This window comes from Oryza sativa, chromosome 4, assembly GCF_034140825.1.
Source record: "Oryza sativa Japonica Group chromosome 4, ASM3414082v1".
NCBI lineage: Eukaryota > Viridiplantae > Streptophyta > Magnoliopsida > Poales > Poaceae > Oryza > Oryza sativa.
Window position 1 is genome coordinate 34,786,122 of NC_089038.1, and position 20,710 is coordinate 34,806,831.

At 41.9% G+C, this 20,710-nt stretch overlaps 3 protein-coding genes and 1 long non-coding RNA gene across 7 annotated transcripts; 1 reads left to right on the top strand and 3 right to left on the bottom strand.

The window, feature by feature from the left end:
- Positions 1–1,697: 1,697 nt before the first annotated feature.
- LOC4337361 (protein DJ-1 homolog D) lies at positions 1,698–4,613 on the bottom strand. Its single transcript, XM_015777956.3, has 5 exons — positions 4,501–4,613; positions 4,292–4,408; positions 2,992–3,432; positions 2,510–2,872; positions 1,698–2,054 (listed from the first exon to the last, which is right to left on the bottom strand). The coding sequence occupies exons 1-5, from the start codon at positions 4,552–4,554 to the stop codon at positions 1,866–1,868; spliced, it is 1,164 nt and encodes a 387-aa protein (XP_015633442.1). The 5' UTR covers positions 4,555–4,613; the 3' UTR covers positions 1,698–1,865.
- Positions 4,614–6,426: 1,813 nt separating this feature from the next.
- LOC4337362 (zinc finger CCCH domain-containing protein 32-like) lies at positions 6,427–10,431 on the bottom strand. Its single transcript, NM_001402456.1, has 3 exons — positions 10,017–10,431; positions 8,899–9,009; positions 6,427–8,674 (listed from the first exon to the last, which is right to left on the bottom strand). The coding sequence occupies exons 1-3, from the start codon at positions 10,161–10,163 to the stop codon at positions 6,797–6,799; spliced, it is 2,136 nt and encodes a 711-aa protein (NP_001389385.1). The 5' UTR covers positions 10,164–10,431; the 3' UTR covers positions 6,427–6,796.
- A 1,281-nt stretch (positions 10,432–11,712) lies between these two features.
- Positions 11,713–17,717, top strand: LOC136356087 (uncharacterized). Its single transcript, XR_010740769.1, has 2 exons — positions 11,713–12,060; positions 17,498–17,717. It is a non-coding gene; the product is annotated as an uncharacterized lncRNA (long non-coding RNA).
- On the bottom strand, positions 12,179–19,612 carry LOC4337363 (auxin response factor 12-like). Of its 4 annotated transcripts, none has more exons than NM_001419944.1 (16): positions 19,380–19,612; positions 19,088–19,269; positions 18,888–18,997; positions 18,674–18,772; positions 18,491–18,547; positions 18,217–18,372; positions 18,030–18,114; positions 17,157–17,247; positions 16,907–17,071; positions 16,702–16,824; positions 16,310–16,385; positions 15,950–16,097; positions 14,352–15,340; positions 14,058–14,248; positions 13,015–13,137; positions 12,179–12,687 (listed from the first exon to the last, which is right to left on the bottom strand). In NM_001419944.1, exons 2-15 carry the CDS (start codon positions 19,167–19,169, stop codon positions 13,041–13,043), a joined length of 2,469 nt encoding a protein of 822 aa, NP_001406873.1. In that variant the 5' UTR covers positions 19,170–19,269; positions 19,380–19,612; the 3' UTR covers positions 12,179–12,687; positions 13,015–13,040. The 4 variants fall into 4 exon arrangements, with proteins under 4 accessions (NP_001406873.1, XP_066165302.1, XP_015636874.1 ...); XM_066309205.1 differs by having other exon boundaries at positions 12,314–12,687; positions 18,217–18,369; positions 19,100–19,269; positions 19,380–19,462; XM_015781388.3 differs by having other exon boundaries at positions 12,314–12,687; positions 19,100–19,269; positions 19,380–19,462.
- Between the last annotated feature and the right edge of the window lie 1,098 nt (positions 19,613–20,710).

Below are 20,710 nucleotides of genomic sequence, written 5' to 3' on the forward strand. Positions count from 1 at the left end.
AATTAGGTGGCAAGATTAGCAGCCTCAGATCATCATCATCATCATCATCAATTCAGTGTTTATTTCGTTGCCGCGCATGAGCGAAAAGCCGGCATAATATATTGAGGTGCAATCTTTTTGCGCGTTCACGAAAAAGCGAAAAGCCGGCAAATTAAGCCCAAAGCTTAGCTAGAAAGAGTAGCTTAGCTTGGAGCAGGCACACATACGTGATGTAGTGCGTGCTTGCGTGGTGACCTTTCTCTGCTTATCTCATTTCCTGCCGCTTTTGGTTCCATCGATCGGCAGGTGGCGCTGGTGCCATGCGCTTTACCCAAACCTTAACAGCGCCGTACCTAATTTTTGCAATATTGGAGATGAAATGAAAGGAAGATTCAGAGTTTCAGACGATTAATTTATACATAGGTGTGACTATTATTACTCTGTTACTCCCTCCCTGCTAAAAATAATCCAAATTCATTTGTACTAATTTGGACTAGAATGTATCACATCCACCCAAAATCTTTTACTTCATTCGTTTCACAATATAAGTCATTCTAGCATTTCTCACAGTCTAGATTTATTAACATCAATATTAATATGGGAAATGCTAGAATGACTACTCCATCCGTTTTACAATGTAAGACACATATATGTGTATAGATTCATTAACATCTATATAAATGTGGATAATTTTAGAAAGTCTTACGTTACGAAACGGAGGAAATGGTATAAAGAGCAAATCGATCGAAGAAGCTCTGCAAGCTCTGTAGCCTGCAGAAAGAGGAGGGATGGGAAAGGGTGGTGGACGTCTGTCGAGAAGGAAGGTACAAAAAGCAAGAGGGAGAAGGACCCGGCGCCATAGCCTCTAAGGGGAATTTCAAAGGACTTGGATTTCTAAGGATTAATTTCTATGAAATCCATTTGGTTCGAAGAAATCTAGATATAGGAAAACAAAAAAATTCTTTCCTACAAGTTATAAAAAGAAAACATAAAAAAATTCATCCGCTCTGACCAATTGGAAAATTCCTATGGATTGAAGTTCGCATGCATTCCTATTCCTTCACTTCTCCTATTCTTATGTGTTATTTTTTAAAAAAAAATGAATAGGCCCTGAGAGATGGAGATCAGAGGAGAGGAGAACAGCCAACTCAGGTGGTTTGACCAAGGGCAATATGCCGTCAGTGAATACCACCTTCAATACTACTTTGAAGTTATTTTATACCGGTTTAAGAAGTCGTCATAGCTGCGTTCAAGGGATACAAATTAAATTCAACCTATATGGCTGCGTTCGTTCAAGTGACATTGAGTGAGAAATCACATCGTTTTCCTCGCGCACACGTCCCAAACTACTAAACGGTGTGTTTTTTAAAAAAAATATAGAAAAGTTGCTTTAAAAAAATCATATTAATCTATTTTTGAAATTTATAATAATTTATACTCAATTAATCATGCGCTAATGGCTCACCCCGTTTTACGTATCTTTCCAATCTTCTCAATCCTCTTCTCCTCAAACTCAGTCTTAGGGAGTAGCGTTGGACTTTTTCCTTCTCCGATCGCTCTCGCGGTGATGGGCTGACTTTAGTGGGCCGCACGGTGAAGCACGGCCCAAGAAGTACTGCCCAGGTCGGCGAGAGGCGAGAGCTCATGAAATTCAACTGCAGTTCATATCATACACAGGCAATCCCCAGGTGCAGCTCCTTCTGCTCGTACAGACATAATACTATAAACACGCAAACCCTTTTAGTAATTATCTTATTATTTCAAGCACAAAAAACGACAGCAGACTGGTACAGTATCGGTAAGACTGTATATATCTTAGACGAAAGCCCAAAGCTGTGTCTTGCTATATCGCGTGCAAAAACGCTGGGACCTGACCTCTCGTTGCTTCAGAAGGAGACCTTGATGCCAAGCAATGCCATGAGCTGGGAGATGAACTCCGGGTGGCCAGGCCATGCCGCGCCGGTCACAAGGTTGCCGTCGGTGAAGCAGCGGTCAATGGGATTGGGCTCCAGCCATGTCGCCCCGCCAAGCACCACGTTCAGCTTCACCGCAGGATACGCCGTGCATTTCCTTCCCTGCATATCATATTATCATCCACAATTAGGGAGACTGGGGAGCATCGCTGCGTGCATCAAACAGGTTTGTGTCCATTTGTGTGAGATTTTCGGAAGCAATTCAGTGATCCTGAATAACTACGCTAAGAAGGATAGTGACATACTGATACTGTAATAGTACGTCTTGTTGCCTACCTTACCACACTATGAAAATGCTTTTACTTTGCAGGAATGATTTAATCATTTAATTATCCATTAATCAAGAATAGATATTGTTGCATTATTTTTGTTTTGTTCAAGGTAAATTTTCCTATCGCTAGGTATTGAGTTGCATGCACCGACCAGTTCAATCCAAAAGCTTAAGCTGATGAGGAAAGACGGACAATTCACTTTATATTCCAACACTAGGTATAGAAGTAATCAAGTAAGTACGATTAATGTAGAGCAATGGTAGAAAATTAATCATTATCATGTACCTGAAGGACTCCAGCAGCAGATAAAATCTGTTGGCCATGGCAAATTGAGGCGACTGGCTTTGCTTTATCCATGAAGCCCTTCACAAGGCTAATGACTTTATCGTTCAGTGCAAGGTACTCAGGAGCCCGTCCACCAGGAATTACAAGTGCATCATAGCTTGATGCATCCACATTGTCAAATGATGCTGTCAAAGCAAAATCGTGACCAGGCTTCTCGCTGTATGTTTGGTCACCTTCAAAGTCATGTATGGCAGTTGGGCATTTCTCCCCAGCACCCTTGTCAGGGCAAACTGCATCAACATGGCAACCAAGGGCTTGAAGAGACTGAAATGGTACCATAACCTCATAATCTTCCATGTAATCCTGTTATAAGCATGTAGTTAAGCAAAGAGGTTCAGCAGAGATGGTATGACTTATGAAAAATGAAGAAAATAAGAAAGTAGTCATACGAATTCAATTGAATGAAATTTCCCTAAACATACCCCACAAAGGAACAATATCCGTTTGTTTGAGCCAGTTACAGAGCCTCCAAGCGCTTTCACAAAAAGGCTGATGAATTCAGGATGTGCATCGTAAGCCACTGCAGTGACAAGATTTCCATCAACTGTGCATTTGTCCATAGTATCAGCTTCTTCCCACTTAGCACCAGCAGCAACCAAAACTGGTTTAACAGCAGGATATGCGGTGCATTTACGGTTCTGGACTACTCCAGCTGCTGCCAAAATCAACTGTCCATGGCAAACTGATGCAATAGGTTTCTTCGCATCAGAGAATTTCCTTACTAAATCAAGAACCTTTTCATCCATGGCGAGATACTCTGGTGCACGGCCTCCAGGAATTACCAAGCCATCATATTCATTGATATTAACCTCATCAAACGAAGCATTAAGTGCGAAATTGTGGCCCCTTGACTCAGCATATGTCTGCATGATGAATCAAAATGAATCTAATTTAATTTGTCAAAGCAAACTTATGTTAGAAAGACGAAAAGTACCACCATACTATCACACCTAAAAGAACCAACAATACAGACGATCCTTATAATCGAGTGCTTCAGAGAAAACAAAGATTCCATTACTAAAGGGAGTAGTAGTCCAGTAGACAAAGAGGACCCCCAAATTAGTTTTGAAAGAAGCAACACCATCTAAAGAGAAGCAGGAACTAATGCAATAATATGGGAAACAGACAAGGATATGAATTTATAAGAAATCTCTACAGCAACAGTTAACCCCCAAATCATGAACCAATCAACAGTTCACTTAAGTGACGAAAGAAATAAGAATGGCTGTCTAAGTATATTCAGTATCCAAAATGTTCAAATGATTTTTCCATTCAATCATGCAGAAGAGCTATCCCATTTTGTAGACAGTTAAGGAATATTTCTGCTCATGACTGATTATTCCGTCAAACTTATCTCGCAATGCTAAACCAGATATTTGGAGAATAGAAAGAATAACAGATAAAGCTAATGGATCAATCATACCAAGAAATCTGTCATTTCATTATGAGCTCTCAAAAATAAACCTAGTTGCACATATGTTTTCCCTGTCCCGTTGTGTGACTGTGTGTACTCTCCTTTTCTTTCCCCCTTCTGCCAATTGCGATGAGCAGATGTGTATTAATCCTAGAAATTACATCCTAAAATTACTCAAAGGCAAGAAAGCGAAGATATTCCTGACCACTCTAGAATGGGAATCCGCCATGTTCAATTCATCAGACCAAGCCCTAACTAGTTATACTAAACCCTATCCAAATCGAGCGGAATCGAATCATTCCAAGTACCTGGTGGCCAATCCCCTGATGGACGGCGGTGCGGCACGAGTCGCCGGCCTTCTTGCCGGGGCAGGCAGCATCCACGGACACCCCGTACGCTTGCAGCGCTTGGAACGGAACCATGGCCTGATCCACAAGATTCCAAGAAAACCCCATTGGAATCGCGAGGACACGAATCGAACACACAAGACACGGAACAAGAGGAAGATTTGCCTCACCTCGTAGTCCTCCATGTAGTCTCCGCAGAGCAGGAGCACCTTCTTGGGAGCCATCTCCGATCACTTCTTGTTCTTGGGTTGGTGAGCTTCCCTAGTCTAGAAGCCGAGAGACTGAGAGTAGTACAGTAGTAATCCAGTTTTTATATATGCCACTGAAGGCTCATCCTCTTCTTGTCTTCTTCTTCTCATGATGCAAACTGTTTCATTCTTTTGAGAATTTCTTTTTCAGTTTTTGCGATCGTGATTTATCCTATCTTTTTTTATAATGAAATTGTTACTGGTATTTTTTAGTACTTGCTAAATGCCGAAATTCTTAATTAGGAGTAACATCCAATGTTGTTTCTTTGGGGAAAAACCACAAGCCGATTGTATTTTACAGAAAACATTGCATTTCAGGATTACTCTCTCAATCCTCTCTCTCTCTCTCTCTCTCTCTTTTTGAATTTTAATTTGAATTGTAATTTTTGATCTAACGGAAGAAATACACATGCGCCCTAATACAATTTTGAAGGGCATTTGATGATGTGCAACAATATATGCATTTGGTTGTTGGTTTCCCCGTCCAGAAAGGTGTGCATTTGTTGCTCTTAAGAAGGCCATAGAATCTCACGATTGCGTTCAATGATCATGCAGGCAGATAATTTAGCATATAGCAGTACAGTTTGCAAGGGTATACATGTGAGCTTCCCAGGAGACTTAATATACTGATAATCTCGTGGTTTGCGAGGATTGATTTTCAGTCCTGTGATGATTCAATGCGGAACATTTTGGTCAGAAGCAGAGATCCAGTAGGCGCGGCACGATCACGAGTATATTTAAAAGATACTAATTAAGACTAGAGAAAAAAATAAGCTCGCGCGTTACAACGGGTGAAGGTTATTTTAATTTAGAGTAAAGTGCATTGGCAGTCCTTAAACTCGTAAGGTTATGTTATAAAGGTCTCTAAAATCTCAAAATACATATCCAGGTCCCATAACTTGTCAAAGTGTATCATCTATGTCCCAAATTGATACATCCCCTCTAGAATCCTACGTGACGCTGATGTGGCAATGCCACATGGACGTGACATGTCTTTTTCTCTTTTTTTTTCTTCTTTTATTTTTCTTTTTCGGTTTCTTCCCATTCTTTTTTTTCTTTTTTTCTACACGGGTCATAGAGAAAAGAGAATAAATGGGAAAAAAGAGAAGAAAAAAAGAAAAAGAAAAAATAATGCCATGTCATGTCTGTGTGGCATGTCACATCAATGCCTCGTAGATTTTTGAAGGGGTTATGACGATTTGAGACCTAGATAACACATTATGACAAGTTCTAGGATTTGGATATGTATTTTGAGAGTTCAGGGACCTAGATGACACACCCCTACAAGTTTAAGGAATGTTCGTACACGTTACTCTTTAATTTATTGTTGTTATACGATTTATTAGTTAAGATGATATTCACTCTAGGAATTCGCGGCTTGGATATATATTTTTCTAGAAAATCATGAGTTGCAATTAGGAGTTTGATCATCTCAAGTTAGCATGTGAGATTTTTAAAGAGATATCTTATATGACTCCTTCGATATTTTTAAAAGCAAACGAATTTAAAACCCGACTGAACGGATGTGTATTTCCAAAATCAAACAAACTTAAAAACCGACTCATACACGGATGATATATTAAAGTACTAGCAAAAACATTTTCAATTAGTAGAGATAGAGATGATCGTGAGTTGAGAATCACACTCCGTTAACCTGATAAAATAGTTCGTTATGATTATAAGATGATTATATTTGAATGAAGCAGCAAAATTTTACAGAGTCCCAGACGGCCAAATTAGTTGACCTGATAAAATAGTTCCTTCCCTCGTTCAGAGGCTGATGCCATCTTAAGAATCTTAGGAAAACTGAGGAACCACATATGTACAATCACACATTACTCTTTCGTGAAGAAAAGAACCCCTCCAAAATGGGGCTGATTATATTACCCATATCAGGCAAAAAATTTATCAAAGAAATATCTTGTCTGTTAGTTAGGAAACTAATACAATACAATAGTTTCAGGATAGATCAGATATATGCTGAACACAACGAGTGCAGCAGTTTTTACACGTAAAGCCCTTTTAATTTATGAATCCTACCCCCGCTTCATACCTGACCTATACTTATCAGTTATCAGCCTTATAAATAAAGGCTTTGGCACTATGAACTTCAAGAACAAAACACAAAGCACCAGAGGAATTTATCCAAATAGATTCACTAAGGCAAGCATTTTCAGCTTTGCTGCATGCAACAAAACCAGGAGAAGGCCCACAGAGCTCAAGAGAAAACAACCCCTACTTTCCGAGCAAAATCATCATCGTCATCATACTCTTCATCATCATCTTCATAAGCATTCTCGTCATCGGATTTGTAGTCCTGGCCTTCGATAGGCTCATAGTAGGACTCCCCCTCCCTCTGGTCATAATTATCAGCATCTTGATTTTCCACGGGATCCACCTCAATAATATCTTCAGCCTCAAGTTTGTCACCATGAGATGAAGATTGCCCATGGCCCTCCACAGGGATGTGGCCTTCGTCTCTGAATTCTTCATCGCCAGATCCACTTTTGTATTCATCAGAACTAATTATGTTGTCACCTTCCTTCTCAGCTTCAGCCAGAGAAGCTTGCCTGTGTGAGACCTCGGCAGATTTATCTTGTTTGGGGCTACAGGCAGATGTGCCATTGGCCCATGCTGCCTCTCTTTTCCGCTGTAAGATGACACTAAGGGGCTTTGGGCCCTCAAAATCAAGCGATGCTTCAGGCTCAACACTTCCATTGGCCTTACTGGAGTCCCTCGAGTTTTTGCGATGAGGGAAGTTGTGTGAGTCAGGCACATCCTTTGTCAAATGCTGGCCATCTGCATTCCTGGAACCTAAAGCAAGTTCACTTGATCTCCGCTGGGTCTGCTCTTCATGTTGTCCTGCCTCCCTATGCCTGGTACCCTGAAATTCCGTGCGCCTAACTGGAGACAGCCTGTCCCGGAGTCTTCTTCTATCTCGCTCTTTCTCGGAGCGAGTATCAACTCTGTCAGGAGATCTTCCAGGAAGCTTTATTCTGCCTTGCAGACGAGAGCTAAGAGTGCTTCCTCGAGAGCTCTGGTGATGATCCCTGTGTGAACGGTGACCATGTGCCCTTTCCCTGTAGCGCTCATCCCTCCGCCGTTGCTCTCCATTGCGTTCTGGACTAATTGCCAATGAAGACTCATTTATTCTTCTCCTACGGAGCCGATGACGTAAATCCGATCCATCCATCTCGACACGGTCTCTATCTCTTTGCAGAAACCTTCTTTCTGAGTGGAAAGGCCGTTCCATGCTCCTCTCAGATGATCTACGCCGTTTTCTCTCGTAGCCATCATACATATGTCCCATCTGGTCTTGCTCATCCATACCATTGAACCGCTCTCTTTCATGATGTGCACGAACATCAAAATCAGCTGGAGCATATTCATAATCTTCCACTGGATACATATCTCCTCCAAAATCTTCATCATGTAAATAAGCAGCACCATCTGCATCATTGTCCACGAGAACATCAAAACCTGGTGAAGATTCACCCAAAAGTTCATCAGCCTCCCTACTGTTCTGGGGCAGATCATCTGCAGGGGGCATTTCATAACTTTGGTTCCAATCTCGCACAGGATCACTATCCATTGGAAAATGGTTCTGGTAGCACTCAGGATGATCCCCACCTGAAGAAGTAGTGAAGCTTTCCTTAAGTGCTGCTGGCGTACTACTTTTTACCTTCTCTGACTTAGGACAAGACATTGCATTGGAAGCAACCGGTATTGCAACTGTAGCTGTCCTGGCAGAATTAACCGTTGACCGATCAACGGCTGTTTTGCCCCTCTCATTAGTTATTGGAGCACCATGCTGAATGGAATTAGTAGACTGCACAGAATCTTTAATGCCCAACAAATCATTCTTTTGAGTCTGAAGCTGCTCCAAAGGTAAGGAAGAAACTTTTACCACCTGTTCTGATGGATTATTTCCCACTGATTGTGGTCCATGATAAAATGCGCATCTGTCACCTTTCAAGCAGTTTCCCTTTTTAAAGTAATAGCATGGAACCAACTGCTTTCCAGAGTTAAATGGAGCGTAGTGTGAAGAAACTGCAGGCATTCCAGTAGTTGGAGCACCAAACATACCATCAATTGGCTGGGTAAAAGTAGAAGACAGAATTAGACTCCAAATAACTTCACTGGACAAAATGACCAAATAATATTAAGCTTAATAACTAGGAGCAAACACCCTGTTAGTTTCTGATGAACAGAAACATAACAGCAAATTTACTAGTCTTAGACAATGCTGCTTGCTGGCAAGTATTGATAAAAAAACATAATACCAGTGCATAAGGGGAAAAAGGAAGGAAAGGGACATACCGGATGGCGAAACGGACATTTTGGATTCAAGCAATTGCTATTTAACCAGTACCAGCAGTCTCTAGGGTTCATACGAGCATTATCACTGTGACGAAAATCACATTCGTTCCCCTGATGTAAGGAACAAAAAGAATCATTATCAATTAAAATATTCAAGCTAGAAGTTAGTAACAAATCCATGATGGACAAAATATTCATGGTAAATAAGACACAAAAGCCCATAAGGATTAATGTAGCATTTTTTTAGTGTTACATTAATGTTTATATATAGAGAATTGCACATATTTGCATTAATGTAGCATAATTTTGATAGTATTATCAAACAAGATTACAAAGTTACAACACATCAGATTGTGTGACAGATTTGATTTATGGCAAGCGTTTTGCCTCTCTCTAATTTAACCATAGTTCATCAGAACAGCTCCAGAACTAAATCAGTACAGCATCATACGTATTCCAAAATAATAGAGGGGCTAAAAGCAAATGGAATTCTGAGCCGAGCAAGGATTCCCAAAGAGAAACAAAAAAATTGTGAAGCAATGATCTTGAATAACTAGACTAATAAGGATACTAACATATTGTTATAGTGCTCCTGGTGACAAGGGAAGCATTACAATTCCTACCTTACCGTACTACTAAAAGCCATGTAGCCACTGCAATAGCGATATATTGGGAACAAATGCGATAGTAAATTACATTGTTTTCACTTTTCACCCGAAGGAGCATCAATTCAGGACAACCATACCATTCAAATTTTAAATTATAGAGCCGATTCAGAATTTGACCTAGCATAGAAACCCTGAAAAATTCAGGGGCTAACACCAAGAGGCAACAAATACCCCGAACCTGAAGGCACTACGAACTTATATTATTACGTTATCTACATTAAGCATCACATCTTGGATGAGGGGGAATAGCCATATGAAAAGATTCCATCTTGAACCAAAGAAATTCGTGTTTACTTAGCTCAGAAATCAAGATTCCCGAAACGAGGTGCGGAATTCAAATTCTAAGCTCCAATCGAGAAAAGACGAATTACCACCCCGCCCCAAAAACCAAACCAGCTTATATACGAGGGAAAAGAGACGACGAATCGTCGAGAGAGAACGAGCACACACCTTCTTGCATGTGAGGGGCGAGGCGAGGAAGTAGACGCAGTCGGTGTTGCGCCGCAGCGCCTCCTCCTCTGGCGCCAGGGGCCTCGCGCCGGCCTCCGTGCTCGCCTCCCCCGCCGCCGCCGCAGCCGCGGCACCGTCCGCCTCCATGGCCCCCGTCTCGAGAGGAGCCGCCGTCGGGCCCTCCTCCTCCTCCTCCTCCTCCCAACCCCACCCCGCACGAACGCGGCGGCGGGAGGACGCCGATCGCGCGCGCGCGCGCCTCCGGCGGCGGCGGGGAGGGAGGTGGGGCGGGCTAGGGTTCGGCGGTGGCGGCGGGATTGGATCTACGTGGAGGGGAGGCGGGTTAGGGTTGGGCGCGACGGGGGAAGGAGGGGTTCGCGTTGCGTTGCGCCCTTCGCCTCTCTTGGCTGCGCGTGTCGACTTGGGGAAAAAGGGTTGGGTTGGTGGACGCCGCAGGTTTTTTTTAAAAAAATAAATAAATAGATAAAATAATTGGGAAAAGGTCGGTATTATAGGCAACGGCAACGGGAGGGTTTTTCTGTAAATCCGATTTGGGTTGCGCTTGCGCCTCTCTGTCTATGCAATAGGTTGACCGTTGAATAGCACAGTGCTACTCCGGTTTGAGTACCTCTGTGATGTCTTTGACTCACTGCTCGGTGATGTTAGTGACTTTTTCCATCTATTTAACTCAAAATAATTTTTTATTTAATTATTTATTCATCATATCAAAGTTTGTATAGTAAGACATAAATACATTGAAAATAGATAAAAACAACAATAATTATATTAGGATTTAATAAAGTGGGATATTATACTATTTTTATTTTTGTTCGTACGTGCATAATGAGTGAAATATAAATTTATTTTGAGAAGAGGGGAGTAGTACACCACTACTAGTAGAACAACTCTATTTTACATTTTCCTTTTTTTCTCTCTAGGGAATACGTTTTACATTTGAATTCACTTGTTCAATTATTGGATTTGTTCATACGGCCTAGCTGTGGTTGCACTACAACCAGGCATCTAGCAGCAAGCAGCAGCTTCCTGCGCCATGTGTTTGTGCAGCCGAACGGCTAAGCTGTGCAACACAGCTTAAAACGCTGTAGCAAAAGTCTACCGAACAAATCCGTTAACTCATCACAACACCCTTGTAAAAGAATTTATTATCTACACTTCTCAAACATCTTTTATGGTAGCCCTTGCCTAATGTGATGTTATTGTCTCCAACTATAACAGGGCCAGCAATGACGTATCCAGAAAAAAATAGCAGGATGTCTAAGAAATTAGACAAAGGAACAGCAGCTCCATTTCCATCTATGTATGGCAAAAAAAAAATTGTAGAGATTATGTGAGTTGTCCATAATCCTCGCATCAATAGTAGAGGCTCGAGCCACATCACTCTTCTGATAGAATTGCCCCAAAGAACTAGGATTTACAAAACTAGTGAAAACCGGATGGTGACAAAAACTCGATTTCTCGGGCTGGTTCGAGGACATAAACCGCTTAGTTTAACAATCAAATTCAAAAAAAGTTCAAAGTAGATTTTTATTTTTTTATATAAAAATTAATCAGATTTTGTCGGGATCAAAAAGTTTTTTAAACGGCTTTGGTGAAAAAGAAATTGCTCCCTCTTTTTTTTCTCCTTTTTTGATCGGGAACAGTTTAGTACTATGTGGTCAGGAAAAATAAGGAGGGGGGGGCAATCGGATTGGGATTCGGTGACATTCCCCATGACATTCTCGTGTCACGGGGGAATATCACATAATCCCAATCGGGGGCAATCCAGGTTTCCTCGTCAGAAAGGAGGTGCGAAAACAACTGCGACAGATCGTACATTCCAATCCTTTATAACGGCATACGCCGCCATGGAGCCTGTGTTGGATCATGGATCCCATCTCACTCCACGCGAAAGCTCCCACAAATTACAGCTTCCTCCACCACCAGTTGATTCCCTCGCCGTCGTCCCGGATAAGAAACTCGGCGCACACGACGGTGGCAGGCGGCGCAAGGAGAAAGGCAAACACAAACGAGCCCACGCAAAACGGTATTTGCTCACTCTGCCTCAAATCTTACTCTCTTGCCAGTTCGTCGATCTATGTATTCTGTAGAGTGAACCATCGGGAATTCTGTTCTTTAGATTTGGATATTCAACAACAGAAAATATCACAACAGTATATGATTAGCATTAATAATAAAAGCAAAATATTAGGCACTACAGAAAAAACTTCAGATTGACAGCTCCTCTCGAAACTGACATAACCGGACAATCGGTGAAAATCCAGATCCTACAACACGAATTGAAACAATCCTCGTGCGCTTCGATTATTGCAGTTTTTTTTGGTTGAAAGCATGTAGAGGAATCTCAATACACATAAATCCTGATACAATATCAACTAAGTTTAATGTCTAGGAAGACTCGATGAAACATGAAAACAGTGGACTGCCGTGCGAGTTACAAATCATCTAGGATAAGAGTTAAACCGATACTGATTCCTAAGTGGAACCTACAAAATATCAGGTTTCGTGGTTCCGGTGGCCTGCACCGAATAGGTAACAGAGAGTTCTGGAAACATGTACGGCGTACATGCAAGATACAAATTTGGGACTTCTGACGACGTGCATTGTCGAGAGCAAGAGTGCCACCATGCACTGCAGAATCCTCCTGGAAGCCCTGTGATAGTATACCAGGACATGTTAGTATGCAGAGATGAATATGCATAAAAAGACTCTAAATTAAATTTGAGTCGTCAATTAAGATGTGAGTTATTCCGAGCAATAAAAATTAGAGCAAACAGACATTCTTCAACCCGCACAATGAGACCATTTTACATTCAATAAGGGACAAAAAACACATGATGCCAATATGTCAACAACTATCGAAGTACACAACATGATAACAGATTTACTCAGAAAAGAACATCTCTATCCAGTCATAGGTTTTTAAGGATTAGTGTGGGATTTGGTAATCGTTACAATAAATATAATTATGACATCTTACCAGAAATGGCACCATGTTCTCTCACTTCAGGACAGATACCGTGGATCATTTCCTTGCTTTCCCATCTTATGCACATCCTCAGGTGAAAGTATCTTGATGTACCATACACTATTCACAAAGGACCTACATCATATGAGGAAGGTCAGTTTCAAGAAGAATCATGTCTGATGTTTACTCTCACGAAGGGTCTTGGGTAACTGAGCATCAACATATAGTGACTGACCAACACATATTATTGAAGGAAGAACAGTCTAGTAAAAAAATTTAACATATTAATACACATTAAAGATGTATGACTGAATGCACATGAATTCTGTTTGAGATCACAATTAGGCACCGAACATTGCAAAAATATACTCCATATAACACTAGTACTTTTAAACATATTCATTAGATACTGTCCATGAGCTGTCAACATGTCTTTCAGTGAATGAAGAAGGGATATCCATTCACATTGTACATACCTTTCCTCGATAAGCTATTAGTTGTGGAAACCAGGAAACCAAAGTATTGTACTCCCTCCGTTTCATAATGTAAGACTTTTTAGCATTGCTCACATTCATATAGATGTTAATGAATCTAGACACACATATATTTCTAGATTCATTAACATCTATATGAATGTGGGCAATGCTAGAAAGTCTTACATTATGAAACGGAGGAAGTATAAGACAGCCACTTTTGCACTTGCTAGTCAAGCCAAATTTTGTTGATCTTAGGCACGTTTAATATCTTTAAATTATTTAGATATACAATGAAGTTACAATGCCTGATGTAGATTTGAAATTTTTACTTAGCATGTTAACTTGGCCGTTTTGAGGCCAACATCAATTAAGAGATTCAGTTTGTAGTGTGCACACATGGACAGGGTATGCCAAGTGTAGTACTAAAATTTAAGCAGATTTTTTTGCAACCAAATCATAGAACGGTAAGATGAAACTTAAATTTATATTGCTTACTAAAACTTGAATTTGTAGTGCGCATGCATGGATATTGATTACTAAAACTAATAAATAAATCAGAATTCTGAGAATATTTCTTACTCCCAAGGGTCGTCTCCAAGGAGAAGCACATCATTCTCCCTGTCGACGAATACAAGCTGCCAGCCTGATCTATCAGGGTCGTCCAATTGACCCTTAATGCCGAACATCTGACCCAGTTCTTCTCGAAGTTCAGCATAATTAGAGAACCGGGTTATGTCCAACGACCTCCCAACCGAACCTGACTTGTAAACCTGCAATTTTACAATGGTTCCATGAAAAGAAGAATATATATTTTTTGGAGGAAAAAGAGGAGCTCATATTTGACCTAGCAACAATGCAAATTATACTAGTTACCTTCACAAATGTTCTGGTTGCTGGATCGTTCTCTCCTGTATTTTGCAATAAACCAGAAGAGTCGTCCAAGCAACCATACATTGCATTCTGCAGATAAGTTGATCCAGAAGGGATCGTTGATAAGTTGCCATCCGAAACATTCGAAGTCAGATTAGGAACCATGTTGTACAGGAGGGATGAAGAGTCAACTTGTGGACTAAAAAGGGACTGGTTTTGCACATCACGACCAATTTTGTTTTCAACAGAACCATCTTTGCTTGTGGGTGAGTTATGCAAAACCGAGCCCCCAAAAGACACTGACTGTGAACCCATAAACTTCTGCTTCCATGCCTGTTGCTGCTGCTGCTGCTGCTCACTAGCTACAGGCTGATTAAATCGAGATAAGTCCACAGCTTTCGAACTTCCCTGAAGGAAGCTCGAATCCAACATGTTATCACTACTGCTAGAGGTGATGAAGCTTGAAGAATTCGCATTAGGATCAGAGAAGCCAAATTTTTCTCGCAAATGACTCGGTAATGATGTTGGACTTGGGAGAACTGCACTTGTAGGAACTTGGTAGCTTTGATCTGGTTGAATCTTCTGCTTCTGATCATTCTGAACTTGCTGCATTTGCTGTAGTTGCTGGAGTTGCTGTTGTATAGCACTTGGGCTCAACATCGTTTGGATATTTTGGGCATCAGGATTAATTATCTGTTGCTGGCTTGCTTGCTGCAGAATTTGTTGCTGCAATAATGGGTTGAGGTTGCAGTGTTCTTGAGGGGACTGCATAGGTTGCTGAAGGTGCAAGAATTGCTGTTTTAAGTAACCACCAGATTGGGAAGCAGCAGCAGCAGCAACTACTGCTTGGTACTGATCGTGATCGCTGCTCAGTAAGGATGGATGGAGCCTCTGTTGTCCCCAGGAGCCAATACCAGGTGACTGAAAGTTCAGAGACTGAAAACCTCCCTCACCAGCAACTCCTCTCAGCCACATTAAAGCATTGCTGTCATCTTAAGTGTGATACAGCAGTTAATAAAAGAACAGAAATATGAATGAGAGATACTAGAAAATGGAATTATGTCAGGCAGATCAATGCATTCTCCATAACAAGAATGCACAGAAAGACAATGAATAAAAAGAATGCATATTATAGAACGTTACATTTGCTACGGAAGAGCCTTATCAAATAACATTGATCCACCTTGGGTGCTTAAGAAATGGAAGGAAGAGATCAACTTTTCACTTACACCATAACTTGTTTTACTTTTAGCCTATATGAGCATTTTATAAAGTTCCCTGATCAATCTCTGTATCCAGAACCATCATTTGAGGCATATTGTTCACAGTAGAGAACACTGACTTGAACTATAGCCTCTTGCTCTTGCACCACAATCTCAACTTCAGGTTATTTTAGTTAGAATCATCAGCTGGTTGATGTGGCAGGTTCAGAAATTTATTAAGGCTGTGGCTTCAGTAATTTGAGTGTGATGGCTAAAACACTATGTAAATGCACCAAATAAACTTCCACATGATAGGCGCACACACATAGCAAGCATACAGCAAAATAGCTTCAAAACTAGTTTATGCCTGACACACAGTAACAAGAATCTTAAGCGTACCATGCAGGGAAGCAACTCCTGAATACCAAGGATGCTTAACTCTCAGTGGGAACAGAGATGGATACATTGGAAAGGTTGTCAATGGTTCAATTTCCCATAAAGAAACTCTTGGTGGTCTTTCCCCTGCAGTTGATTCATCCCAACCAACCTGAAAATATCACACTAGTTAGTGGAACTGTGGAAGCAAGCACTAGTGCAATAACATCTGAAGGCAGTTCCATGATTGTTATAATGAAAACCAGAGGTACAGATCATAAGAAAATGCAACTAAAGAAGATGAAGATAATCAGGAAAGACAACACAAATCACGTTTAAACCCCCACAGCTCTTTAGAACAACCTCAAGTAATATAAAAATTACCTTCACAGATCTCCAATAGGAACTAGGCCAACGGACTGGGTCTGCATCACTAACTTCAGTTATAGTCCCCATATACCTGTGTTTCATTAAAGTGTGCATTGGGCGCATTAGTATATTATGGATTTTTATAGAGGCCCAATTATAAAATTCCCATAAATAATGGGGTGATGTCCTGACAGATGCGCAGATTTTTCAAGAACATCAACGCGTGAAAGCATAAAAAGTACAGATAATGGCAATTTCAGCCACTGGCATAGTCACATACATCCTACAAACATGTATAGGATCTCCTGGTGCTAGGTAACCAAGTATTATCTAAAAAAAGTACCATCATTTATATATTTGGCCTAGATTATAGAATAAGGACTGAGCATTGACATTTGCTAGGTCACCTGCGAACGCTTGATTCCTCAGTCTCAAACAACATCCTGAACCGCATCCCAACCGATATCCGGGTGTGAAAAACAGCCTTGATGTATTTTGACAGTGGTATGACAAATTCTGATGGACTTGCCCTACAAACACTCTTTCTATTAACGGTGTACATGGGGAGGAAAAACAACAATGCATATATACTAATTTAAAAGTCCAACTTACCGGGGGTTGTAGAAAATAGTGAAACGGCTGTTTGTAGCAGCAGCATGAGCTGCTGCTGCAAGGAGACCTATGTGCATGCTATCGCTTGAAAGAACAGAGGAAGGCATCACAGTCTGTGGCCGACTGGCACGTCTTATTCCAAGTAAAAGCTGGTTTTTCTCGTTCCTGAGTCAGAGAATCAACAATGCGCCCTACTCATTAGCACAGGTAAAAAAGAAAATCACAAATGCAAGAGAGATGGAAAACAAACCATATGAAAAGCACAGAATCTCCAGCAACAAGTCTCTTAGCACTGACAAAAACGCTCCAGCCAGTGGTTAGCAGGTGTCGTTTGGGTTGGCCTGTCAAAAACAGCATATTACTACAAAAGATAGTAACATGGCATGTTCAAAAATATAAAACTACTAAACACAATTACTAACAACATCATTAGTGTTGAGCAGATCCCATTTCATAATCAATACAGCACAAGTACCTCAAGCATATGTACTATCAACATTTATGTTAAGACAACATTTTTTTAGTTATTGTGATCAATACAAAGTACATTCTGTGTCAGAAAACACACTAACAATAAGTTCAACCCTGCAGAAAGATGGGAATTCAAGGCATACAAAAAGAAGCCTACACCGAGAATTATACTGTCCAGTACAGTGATTGCTCATTGTGCAATTTTGTAAGACCTGCGAACTCTAGTAAATATTTCAGTACGCCTCTGAAAGTATCATGTATTCATATGTCAATTGTAACTTGATCCACTGCTAACTATCCTAACATATTAAAATTTGATATTTTTTATGTGCTTATCCAATTAATGATCTCGTAACTTCATTTCTATGCATAACCCTAATTCAATCAAGTATCTCTTGCTCCATTCACACCAACTGATTTTTAAGTGAAAAAGACGCTTACATCACATTGTGTGAGAATGGTTGAAGTTTTTCTCAGAACACTTGAAAACGTTTTTATTAGGAAGGTTTTAAGCCATGATTACAAAGGGTGAACTTATCGAATGGAAAAGGGGCAGAGATGATTATTAGGAAATTCCCTTTAAGAATATCATAATTCACCGTTATGAAGAATTCAAGACTGCCATAAGCTCTACAGATTTTTAAGAAGTTACCTCGAAAGATGTGCCTGAACTTCCACTCGATGTCATGAATATCCCGTGCAATTAGCTCCTGGGCTGGAGGCTGCTGTGTGAAATCCTACAAACCACACTATACCACCTGTTATTGGCAACAGCAAAACCCAACCACCCAAGAAGTACAAGAAAGGAGCACAGCCCCAAATTACACCACTCATCACACCAAAGGAGGGAAGACGCGCTCAGCAGCACGGCGGGGCACGGAGAACCCCCCGTGCGTGCTGGTGTCGCTCGCCGTCAATGTCTTGCAGAAGTAATTCGTCGGCTGCTTGCTCATTATCCCCATCTCCGCGGGAAGGTACGCATCGTTCTGCTCCTGCTGCACGAATGAACACATCCAAAAAAACCATCAAATTAACCGCTTAGAATATTTCACGCCTTCAAACCATCAAAACCTCAGCACTGCAAACATCATGCAAAAACCCCAGGCGCCTTACTGGGTTCAGTGGCTGGAGCGTCATCTGCGCGTACACCTCGTCAGTCTCCACATCCGCCTGCAAAAAAATTGCCAGCCCAAGTCAGCACCGACAGCCATGGAGATAAACCGGAGGAGTGGAGTGGAGGTGACGCCGCATCGATCTGAGAAATGCCCCGAGAAATTAGGGCAAGGAACCACGTACATGCATTGTGACATCGTGGAGCTGGCAGATCAGCTGCGCCGGCAGGTTGGGGTAGTTCGGGATGTGACCCTCCACCTCCTTGTTCGTCGACGCCGCCACCTTCACGTATGCAAAGCTCACCCGCGTCAGAAACAAGAGAAACCAGCAGAGATAGAGAGAGAGAAGCAAAGCAAGCGCGCCCACGAGACGGCTGAGGAGGTGAGCTCAGCCTCACCTGCTCGCTGTGGCCTTGCGGGAAGTAGACGACGCGCGTGCCGACGGTGGGGAGGCAGACGAGCGGGCCGGCGCAGGCGTGCCATAGCTCCGAGTTGAGGCACTTCTTCTCTGCAGCAGCAGCAGCAGCAGCAGATCGAGTCATCAACCAAACGAGAAGGGAAGTAAAGCGAACCGCGAAGCGAAGCGGCGGAAACAAACCTAGCCACCCACCTTCCTCGGGCGGCGCGGGGGGCGGCGGCGGCTGCGGCGGCCCGATGCTGGCCGCCGACGACGAGCTCATCTCCTCCTCCTCCGACCAAACCAGAGAAGCACAAACTCTTAATCTATCCCCTCACAAATCCACCCGAAAACCCCATCCCCCTCCTCAAATCGGCCGCATTCTGCACCACCACCACCAACACCAACACCAACAACAAGCATCAACAAACCACAGAGCAAAGCAAAGCAAAATCAATCCAACCCCCACCCCGCCGGCAAGGGACCAACCAACCTTTCTCTTCCGCTCACCCGAGCTCGGAGATCGCCACCATGGTGGGGAGAAAGGGTGGGGTTGGAGAGAGAGAGAGAGAGCGCAAGAGGGGTGGAAATGATTAGGTTTGTGGCATTTAAGCGAGAGAGAGAGAGAGAGAGAAAGAGAGGGGTTCGCGTGGTTCGAGTAGTGCGAGTGCGTGTGTGCGTGTGCGCGACGAGGGGGGGCGCAGCGCAGGGGGCCGTACAGTAGCGTGAGCTCCCGCACAGTGTCTGAAGAGTTTTTAAAAAGTTGGGAAGCGAGGGGGTTTTGAAAAAGCCGTATTTTATGGGCTCATGTAAGCGGCTGTCGGGTCGGTGTAACCACGGCCGTAAGAGCAAGTTTAATAGTATAATAGTATAGTTCACTACTAGCTTTAATTCATCTATAACCAATTTAATAGCTAATTCGTACAATAATTATTTAATATATTATTAATATATGGTCTCACATATTACATATATTGTGTCTTGAAGTTCGTGCTGCAGCTGGCTACATATCTATAGCCCGCGATCACTTATCTTATTAAAATATGTTTATATCTGGCTAATAGTCTGCTATTATATATGCTCTAATGGTGATGAGAGAGATCCATCCACCATCCCGGCATATGCAGCTCTCCATCGCACGCAGCGCAGACTGGTGTTCCCGTGGGGCACCACTGTTGTATCACTGGAGTACTACTACCGTTCCTTGTAACCTGTAGCCCGTGTTGGTTTGTGAACTCCTCCCCGTCTGTGTTACAGCTAGTACTGCTCCTCCTACGTGTTTGTCCAGTCCCGTCCTCCAGATTCTACCGGTATCATGAAGTATTGATTTCATTATTTGGGTTAACAATATGGTCTTATGGTGCTAATTTTGTTATATGTTCCCTTCGTCCTAAATAAAATCAACTTCTATAGTTTAAATTTTGTCCCATAAAAAATCAACTTCTACCATCCTACCTAACCTTGGCACATAAAACGAAAAGTTTTCTCCCTTAAAAACCCTTTACCTACCTTTCAACATTACTATTTTTTTCAATAATAAAAGGGTATTTTAGTCATTTTTACTCTTCACTAGTCTCACCTTAGCATGATAGGAATGGGTTTTATGTGGGACGGAGGGAGTACTCCTACTACATAGAATGTTAATCGCTCAACAGAATATATTCAACCAGGTGTAGGCAATATTTTATATACGTAGAGCTCCGGTGAACAGAGAGGGGAGCATTAGGTATCTTGGGACATACTTTCTCGATGCGCTGACTATAGTGCTTACAGTCTGTCTAATAAAAGCCATGGTAAAAGTAGGAACGGGTCCATCGAGTTAGT